Below are 10,261 nucleotides of genomic sequence, written 5' to 3'. Positions count from 1 at the left end.
AGGAGAAAAGTGGGGTGGCTAGAGTAGCAGTGTGTATTAACCCTGGTTGCATATCTAAGTCACGTGCAAACTTGTGTGCTGGCGGTGGTATATTGAGACGGATTGAAGAGAGAGAGAGAGAAAATTCATTTGAGGGACCTTTGCGGATTTGGAAAGTGGGAGTGCTTGCGGGCGTGAGAATTAACCCTTGTCCCATACTGTATGCAGGTTGCGTGCTAGCTAGGAGCCGTACGTGACAGAGGGGTACACATATTGGTGTGTGAGTGGTGGAGATGCAGATGGATAAACGAGTTGAGGTGTGTTCGAGAGCTGTAAGTGGTTACATTTATTTTCTGTGGCCTCAAATGCCATTTCTGTTTTCTGCTTTTAGTGGCATCGGCTTGGCTCTCTGTGAGCGACTTCTCTCCCAAGATGACCAGATCCGCTTGTGCCTGGCCTGCAGGAACATGCAGAGGGCCGAGATAGCCCGCTCTGCCCTCCAAGCCTCTCACCCGTCTGCTGATGTCGGTGTCCTGGAGGTGGATGTGGGCAGCCTTAAGTCAGTGGTACAGGGAGCCAAGGAGCTTAGGGAGAGGTATGTAATATTACTAATACTCAATTGCGGTATTATGCGGCAAATTTACTTTAGACACTAGTAACACACACATGCTCCAGGTATAAGTGCAAATAGTTTGAGATTAGAAGCGCCTACTGTCAACTACTCAAAGCTTTGCATAGTATTTCTTAGATATAAAGGCCACAGAATATATAGGTCACCCAATATGTGTTCACACATCAGAGGCTATTATTTATTATACAGTAAGTTTAAGATTTAAAGCAGCAATACCCACCAAACTGAACCCTCTTTATTTTAACTCTTTGGTGAACCAAAGACATAGCCACCACCTCGTGGCGTCTAGCACTCCAGGGGTCCCATGACATAGTAGCTGTGACGTTGACAGAGCGATTGTGTCAGAGGAGTGATTGTCACATGATTGTGTGTGCTGCGGCACCTCCGGCCCTCAAATGGTTAAGATACAGGAAACCAGAGTGTCCTCCAGGGCGGAAGTCCACTATTTGCAGCTCCCGGGAATGCCCCCAGGTTCCTGAGATAATTACCGGTATTACTTCATGATGGATGGTTATTTCAAATAGGAAGCCACAACCGATGATGTTGCAGTTTCTTAGTGGCCTGAGACATGGAAGGGGATTAAACCCGATCATTTCACCGGTAAGTACCTTGGGAAGCATGGGATCCTCAAAGCTGATATTAGTGTCGTTAAGCTCTGGAGACCCCCTACTTCTCAACCTGTAAAACAAAATGGGGGAGTAAAAAAATGAGTAGGGAGATTTCTGCTTTAAGAACTGGCATAAAGTAAGTTTTTCCATTTTGTTGCAATTCCAGGCATTAAAGGCCCAGCAATTGTAGGAAAACCCCATCATATTTCTCCATAGTCATGTGTTCAGGATGGCCATTGGTAACTTGTTGAAGTCCATGTCAAGTCACCGATGGCTATGTTGTTGTTCCACCAGCCAGTGCACATAAAGACAAAATCACAACAGAGAACATCAGTGCCTCACCTAGCTCAGACCTTACCACGTTATATCCAGGGATATTTTAGAAAATTAAAATACTAAGCACACCATGTTGATCAAAAATATGTTTTACTTTACAGTGTGCAGCTCTGTTTCTGACTTTAATGAAAGCCTAATTGTTTTTTGTTTTTTTGTCACAATGCTTTTGTCCTAACCTAAAACACATCAGGATCAGGGCAAATTAGGCACAACCTTGATGTAAGCACTGTTTATTTTATTTGCGACTCATAGGGACCCTATTCATTAATCTGTGATAAAATCAGAGTTTTAAAAGTAATGACAATCTGGAGCTTTTGATGAATTCAAATTCATGGGAATTGTATATACAAAAACTTTGAAAACTATCTGCAGAATAAAATGCTTTTTTGTTTTTAACGAAAAATGTGTTTAATGGAAAGAACATAAACAAAAAAACATGCATGCAAATCCCAAGAGAGACCCGGGGCCACGCAGGCACTCTGAATATAGACTTGGCGCTTTTAATGAATATGGCGGGATCTGTTTTCGAGCTATACTGTATCTCCCGTTATCGCCAAGTCCGATCACACAGTTCAACGAGTAGATAGATTCCTTTGTGTCTATACAGTATTTCTAGGTCAGTGTTTAGGAACCCTTGGGTTCCCCAGAGTATCCCTAAAGAGTTCCCCGCAATTGTCAGGCCATTTCAAAATTGTACCAAATACAGAAGAACTGACAATGCATCTGATCTCAGACACACTACTAGAGGGTTCCTTACAATGCATCTGATCTCAGACACACTACTAGAGGGTTCCTTACAATGCATCTGATCTCAGACACACTACTAGAGGGTTCCTTACAATGCATCTGATCTCAGATGCGTTATTAGAGAGGGTTGGGGTTCCTTACAATGCATCTGATCTCAGACGTGATATTCAAGAGGGATGTGGTTATGCAGAGTTTCACAATATTATTATAAGGTTCCTTAACAAAAAAAGGTTGGAAACCACTGTTCCAGGTGTTCTGCTGGAGTGTCTGTAGGAGGAGTCAGGGAGCAGTTGCATGATACACATATTATAGAGAGATGTATCAAATTGTTCTTCTCCCTGTGTTTTTTTTTCTCCTGTGTCAAATAACCTTGACGTTCTAAGGTGGGATAAACCTCCTTGTTTAGCAACCTGCCGCAGATGTGGGGGGGGGGGGGGGGAATTAAAAAAAAAAACATGCACAGCATGCTTATATTACATGTAGTGCAGCTCACAACAGAAGATGATGCAGAGCTTCAAAACAAACTTTTGGCTGTTGTTACATATGTTGTGATTATTACTGGTTACTCTGGTTTTGCATCTGTTTGTGTTTTATGTGGTCCAGTCCTACGGAAATGACTTTGGCACTCTGAAATCTCATTATATGAAGCTGCTGGATAGCAATCCATATTTGAAGTCTTTAACTCGTTCTACAATAGACTGTGGGTTTTTTTTTTTTTTTCTTAGTCTTTCCTTAGGTTATGGATTTCATCTTTTCATTGGTTCATAGGCTCCTTAAATCTTTTATAAAATATGGAACCAAATGAGAGCTACAACATAACTCCTGATATGTGTAGCTAGTACTACTGTATTTAGCAGTATCTTTTATTGAATTCGATAGTTGATCTTCAGAATTCTGATCTAGAGTGGAAAAGCCGGTCATACAAACCGGGAGTATATATTTTGTTTCTAAGAAAGTATTTAAAAAATAAATGTTTTTTTATTGTATTTGGTTTAACAGGTATGGGCGAGTTGACTATTTGTACCTGAATGCTGGCATAATGCCCAATCCTCGATTCAACCTCAAAGCTTTCATCACTGGCCTCTTCTCCAGGTAAAATACATTTTGGCGAGAACTAAGTAAAAAACCAGAGTGCAGTTCAGACCTATTTTACAGCTGAAAACTTCTAGTGCAATAGACACATTGTTCTATTTGAAATTCCCAATATGTTTGTGTGTCTGACCTCTGAAAATGAACAGTTGGCTGGTTGTCATGTAGTATGGACTTTAAGTCCAATACTCAGATCTTTATCAAGTATTAATTAAGGTCCCAGTACCAGACTAAAATGTAAATGTATGTAATAAAGGAATCTGCTTAAATTGGCTGCCTGAGTACAGATTGCTTCTACAACATCCTGATCTTATGATGGCTTCTGCTCTGCACCCATGGTGGTATCCTACATAATTCTTGAATGCTCCTCTGACCATTGACTGTCGGCATAGAATTTACAGAACTGCATTGTCCTTTGTTTTCTGCAACTGCTCAGCTAATTACAGCAGCTAGGAGATGGTTGGCTTATTTTTATTTCCGTATACTTGTACATATGTATACTTTGCCATCACCTCCTCATTTCTTGTATAAGTGTCTGTATTGTTTGATGCATCCAGCGAAAAGTGTTTGCCTTTCCAGTCTTATTTTGCCTGGCATATTAGATGTGTTACTTCAGTGTAAGCTGAGCAGTGTTCCCTTTGTGGGATAGATACACAGCCACACAGACCATTTCATTATCACAAAAGAAACTACTGTGCCTGTGTTATTCCCCGATTTAATGCTATTGCCTATATCTATGTTCAGTACATTTTGTATATATGTTATACACTATTTCAGTAGTTCCACAACTTATTCTTTCTTTCTTGACTCTTTTTCTGCTATCTCGGAGGAGGATGTATCACTGCTGATCTCCTCTTCTCCCTCTACCACTTGCCCTCTTGATCCCATTCCCTCCCATCTCCTAAAACCTCTTGCTCCTTCTATAATCCCTATGCTCACACAGATCTTTAACTCTTCCCTCTACTCTGGTACCTTTCCTTCATCCTTCAAGCATGCAACCGTTATACCATTACTCAAAAACAGCAAGCTTGACCCTACCTGTCCTTCTAACTATCGACCTGTCTCCCTCCTGCCTTTTGCCTCCAAACTCCTTGAACGTCTTGTATTCTCTCGATTGCTACACTTTCTCAACACCTATTCTGTACTAGACCCTCTACAATCTGGCTTCCGCACTGCTCACTCTACTGAAACAGCCCTCACTAAAATAACTGACGACCTCCACGCTGCCAAAGACAGAGGTCATTACACTCTGCTCATATTACTCGACCTCTCTGCAGCATTCGACACCGTGGACCGGCCTCTTCTCCTTCACATTCTCCATACTCTTGGTATTCGGAACAAAGCTTTATCCTGGATCTCCTCTTACCTCTCCCATCGTACCTTCAGTGTCTCTTTTGCTAACACCTCCTCCTCCTCTATTGATCTCTCTGTGGGGGTACCCCAGGGCTCTGTCCTGGGACCCCTTCTCTTTTCTCTCTACACACTCTCTCTAGGTGACCTAATCACATGTTTTGGGTTTAAATATCACCTCTATGCTGACGACACACAAATTTACCTTTCAACCCCTGACCTTAACCTGCTATACAGACCAAAGTTTCTGAATGCCTCTCTGGAATATCATCCTGGATGGCCATCCGCCGACTGAAACTTAACATGGCTAAAACAGAGCTCCTTATACTACCTCCCAAACCTGGCCCTACTACATCCTTCCACATTGCTATTGGAAATACGATCATTCACCCAGTAACCCAAGCACGCTGCCTAGGGGTCACACTTGATTCCTCTCTCTCATTCTCCTCTCATATTCAAAACGTTTCTAAAACTTGTCGCTTTTTCCTCCGCAATATCACAAAGATACGCCCTTTCCTCTGTTACTCAACTGCTAAAACTCTGACTCAGGCCCTCATTCTCTCACGTCCCGATTACTGCAACCTCCTGCTGTCCGGCCTTCCTACCTCTCACCTGTCTCCCCTACAATCTATCCTAAACACTGCTGCCAGAATCACTCTACTCTTTCCTAAATCTGTCTCAGCGTCTCCCCTGCTGAAATCCCTCTCCTGGCTTCCGATTAAATCGCGTATCTCACACTCAATTCTACTGTTCACTTTTAAAGCTTTACATTCTTCTGCCCCTCATTACATCTCAGCCCTAATTTCTCGCTATGCACCATCACGACTCTTGCGTTCTTCTCAAGGAAGTCTTCTTACTACCCCCTTTGTATCTAAAGCTCTCTCCCGCCTTAAACCTTTCTCACTTTCTGCCCCACACCTCTGGAATGCCCTTCCCCTCAATACCCGACTAGCCCCCTCGCTATCCACCTTTAAGACCCACCTTAAGACACATCTGCTTAAAGAAGCATATGAGTAGCACTGGATAATCATGGACACATGACACAAAGCTTGGCCCCCTGCAGACGCACTTACTAGTATTCCCTCCTACTGTCTCTGTACGTTCTCCCTACCTACCAATTAGATTGTAAGCTCCTCGGAGCAGGGACTCCTTCCTTAATGTTACTTTTACAGTATGTCTGAAGCACTTATTCCCATGATCTGTTATTTATATTTGTTATTTATATGACATGTATTACTACTGTGAAGCGCTATGTACATTTTATGGCGCTATACAAATAAAGACATACATACATACATACATACATACATACATTCCCTACATGGGGTGTTTTTAATGTATTCTGGTTGCGTTCACGTTGTTGTCTATCCCCTTTGAGGATCCAGTCTGGGACCTCAAAGCAGGAACTGCACCACAGTATATGGCACATGTTGTTTTATCTTATTGCATTTAATGTGGTTTTGGATGTGTGCACTTTGAACTTTCTAAATATATATTATTCTGCTGCCACATTGCCACTTCAATAGTTATGTCATTTTTGCTCTTGATGCTCTGAGACTCACGTTCGTTCAGATTAAGTGGCCACAAAGCCACAAAGAACTTGGGAGGCTGAACTGTAGAGGGCAATGCAGTTAGATTTACACTTTGCTTGTCAGGCTCTACTTTGTCCGTAACTACAGTATGTTCTCTACCTTGTCTTTCATCAAATCATTCAAATGTACTTCAAGACAAACCAGAGTTTCTGGTCCAATCTGATGAAGAGAACTTTGTTTAATTACAGGAAAGCCCTTAGCATGTTTGCAACAGGAGAGGGACTTCTGACACAGGAGGACAAGGTCACTGAGGACGGGTTGCAGGAGGTTTTCGAGACCAACGTCTTTGGCCACTTCATACTGGTAACAAGATACTTTTACAATACATTTGCTAACACTTTCAACATGTCTGTGGTTGTTATTGTTGTGTCTGTTCATTGTATTGCTCTGTTCTACATACAAGACCTAGCACTCGACGAAAAGTCCCAATTCTTAAGATATAAGCAATGGTTAGTGCCTCTAGCACAGATGTCGAGAGCCTGTCCACATTCTACAAAAGCAGGGTAGATGAAATGGAGGGAAGCTGGGCACTGTGTCAAAAAGTTAGCCAAAACAGGGATGATGGTTTAGTCTATAATTAGACCTTCAGCAGGCATCAACCTGATGATGATCTGATTTTATAGACCGAAACGTCGGCCCTGTTTGGCTGTCTGTGTCCTAATAAGGAACTTTTTGATACGGTGCCCAGCTTACCTCTAGTTCATCTACATAGCAGACATAACATGTACACCTCAAAATATCTATCTCTTTCCTGGTAACCTGTTAAATGTACAACATATCAATCACGAGGGAGAAACGCTCTGAGCCAGATCTACTTAATAGAGATATCAAACCAATAATGTACTTGAAAAGAAAGATAAAAGGGGCTCAATCTGCTAATACAACCCAAGTATAAAACTAAACCTCTTAGGAAGTGACTGTTTGCAATGAAACACATCAATGTTAGTGTATTGAGTTAGCTGCCTGTAAGTATTTAAATTATGATGATTTAATAAAGGTTAAGTTTTCTACTGGAGTTTTAGCAGTAGATTAAGCTCTAATTATATTGTTCCTGTTGAATAAACAATAATGGAGTAGCAAACATATTTTTTTCCATACGCCACTTTTTCTTTCGTTTTTGTTTTATTAAACCGAGTAGTCTTTTGGTACGACATCGGTTCTACACCTGGAAACCTGGTGCTTCTCTAGATTTTAGGGGAAAGGATTTTTTACCAATGTGATGCTGAACATCAAGTTACTTTGTTTAGGATGTCATTAAAAGTTGCTAGTATCTTAAACCATTCCTTTTTGCTAACCCCCTCCCTTTTTCCTAGCTGGCCTTAATAAAGGGGTCACTTGGTGCAGGTAAATCTTTGTTGATCCCACTATGAAAACCTTCCCGGGTTTGGAAAAAAAAAATATATATAGAAAAATATTTTTTTCTATTATTCAGGGTGGTAGCTTTATGCCAATGTGCCATCACTAATGGTAACTTCATAGGTAATTATTTGTGGTTGGATCACCGGCGGCTTCAGGCCAGTGGCCATGAGTTGCTAATTTGAAGCAGAAATCCTCTTTATTTACCAGAAATATGAAATGCTTCCTTTCTTTCTTTTTACTATTGTGAAGTCCCTTTGCTGCTGCCTTTAGCAACACCGCCCTTTTTTGAGTTTTGTAGTTGCATTCTGTAGAGATCAATAACAGAAAATGTCCCTCACACACATTAAGACAACCAAGGTTTCTAATTCTATATTTTTACCACTGTTTTAAGATGTTTTATTTCTATATTAACTACATCCTAAAACGTCCTTCTTCCTGTGAACTGATCACTGCAGTGGTTCACATGTATTTGTCATGTTCATTCGGCAGTGGTTTTTAACCCTGTCCTCACAAGACTCCTCATAGACCAATAATAACTGATATACTACCAAAGGCATTTTAATGCACGTCCTTTACATATAAAATAAATAAGAATATTTGTTGGTTATCCTTCAAAACATGATTTTGGTTGGGTTTCTCTGAAAAGGATATTGAAAACCATTGATACAGAAGAAATCAAACTACAGGAGCAGAAAATAGTATGAGAAATGCAAACACAGACACAGAGCTACAGAGATCTGGCTTTTTATTTGTTAGATTATCCCAATTATTTAACTACTTACGCTAAACATTCTGTGAAGCTTACTTAGTCAGTTACAGAATAATACAGGCATAAAGGACACTCACTTTAAGTACACTCGCGCGTAAGGACATATCGCCCAATAGGTAGCTCGCACATGCGTCTGTCAGCACGTCCTGAACAGCAATACTGGCTGTACCGAAGCGGTGCGCAAGCGGGGAGACTATTGAGCCTGTTACAAATGCGTTATTTACATCAGTTATGCACTTATATGACGATTGCAGTACAGTACATGCATCGATAAGTGGAAAAAAGGTAGTGCTTCACTTTAAGTACATTTCCGCTTTACATACATGCTCCGGTCCCATTGCGTACGTTAATGCGGGGTATGCCTGAACTTATATAATAGTACAGTTGTTTCCAACCTTTTTTTGATTAAGGAACACTATCATCGTATTGTAAAATTCCACGGATCCCCAACCCACTCTAATAGCGCATCTGAGATCAGATGCATTGTAAGGAACTCCTACCATCTATAATTGAGGGTCTGAGATCAGATGCATTGTAAATTCTTTTGCATTTGGTACAATTTTCAAATGACCTGAAAATGGCAGGGAACCCTTTAAGGATGCTAACGGAACCCAAAGCTCGCTAGGAACACTTGTTGAAAAACACTAGTAGTAGCATATCCCTGTAACAGTTCTATAAAGGAATCCACTCTGTTTTTTTTTTTATTTTCCTTACATTTTTTTTCATAGATCCGAGAGCTTGAACCTCTGTTGTGTCACTCGGACAGCCCATCCCAGCTGATCTGGACGTCTTCTAGCAATGCGAGAAGATCCACTTTCAGCCTTGCAGATTATCAGCACAGCCAAGGCCAGGAATCCTACAGCTCCTCCAAATATGCCACTGATTTACTGAGCGTGGCCCTGAACACACGGTTTAACAAACAGGTGAAACTCTGCTGCTGGTGTGTGAATAGAAGTGTGATTGCCCACTGTTAGAATAGGGTGGGGTCCCTTGGCTAGTGTAATAGGCCAATGCCAGAGTAGGCCTTGTACACAAGTGTAAATTAATATTAATGTTATTTTGGAACATTTTTCAAAATTACAAATGATTGACATGACTATTTTAACAGAAATGTCTCGTTATTCATAGAGCATTCATTATCAAATACTTGTCAAACGGATTCATTAACAGTGGGGGAGGGGGGCTTTTTGGAGTATCTTTTGTAAGAGAAATTCTCCACAGGTTTCTTAAGAAACTGCACCTTGGAAATTATTTTTTGCCTTATGCTGGATGGGGAACTAATGTAAAATAGCCCCCAGAATTGTTTTCACTGATGCTGTAAATACAAATAAAATATTTGAATGAATCCGTTGCGCCATTTCTCAATGATAACTCTGACGTTTTTGTTAGACGGGGAGGCTCTGATGACGTATCGTGAGTACAGTATAAAGATCTGATTTCAGGAGTGGCATTTCTGCAGCTACATTTTACTTAGAAGATACGTGCTGTATGATTTCACTGAAGCATATGTCTTAATAAATATAACACATCCTGCTTTTCCTTAGGGCATGTACTCCAGTGTTGTATGTCCAGGTCTGGTAATGACCAAGCTGACATACGGGATCCTGCCGGCTTTCATCTGGATGTTAATCATGCCCATCATGTGGCTGGTACGTCAAGTCATATTTTTTTTCTGTATGTGTGGTATATATGTATTCTGTAGTAGCCTATTAGATACTCTGGGGGAAAAAATTCAACTCTTAATGCTATTTTGAATGAGTTTTAATATACGGAGTATTCTTTGATTTCAGGTTTTAGCCCA

At 40.8% G+C, this 10,261-nt stretch overlaps 1 protein-coding gene across 1 annotated transcript in view; it reads left to right on the top strand.

Moving 5' to 3' along the window:
- The window catches only part of HSD17B7 (hydroxysteroid 17-beta dehydrogenase 7), a 33,572-nt gene that overhangs the window by 1,917 nt on the left and 21,394 nt on the right, over positions 1-10,261 (top strand). Inside the window, exons 2-6 of the mRNA XM_075616793.1 lie at positions 371-574; positions 3,301-3,393; positions 6,521-6,635; positions 9,189-9,383; positions 10,005-10,109. Coding sequence (XP_075472908.1) covers positions 371-574; positions 3,301-3,393; positions 6,521-6,635; positions 9,189-9,383; positions 10,005-10,109 — 712 coding nt within the window. The remainder of the gene's footprint in view (positions 1-370; positions 575-3,300; positions 3,394-6,520; positions 6,636-9,188; positions 9,384-10,004; positions 10,110-10,261) is intronic.

Source organism: Ascaphus truei, chromosome 10, assembly GCF_040206685.1.
Source record: "Ascaphus truei isolate aAscTru1 chromosome 10, aAscTru1.hap1, whole genome shotgun sequence".
NCBI classification, from domain to species: Eukaryota; Metazoa; Chordata; class Amphibia; order Anura; family Ascaphidae; genus Ascaphus; species Ascaphus truei.
This window is presented reverse-complemented; position numbering and strand designations above follow the sequence as displayed.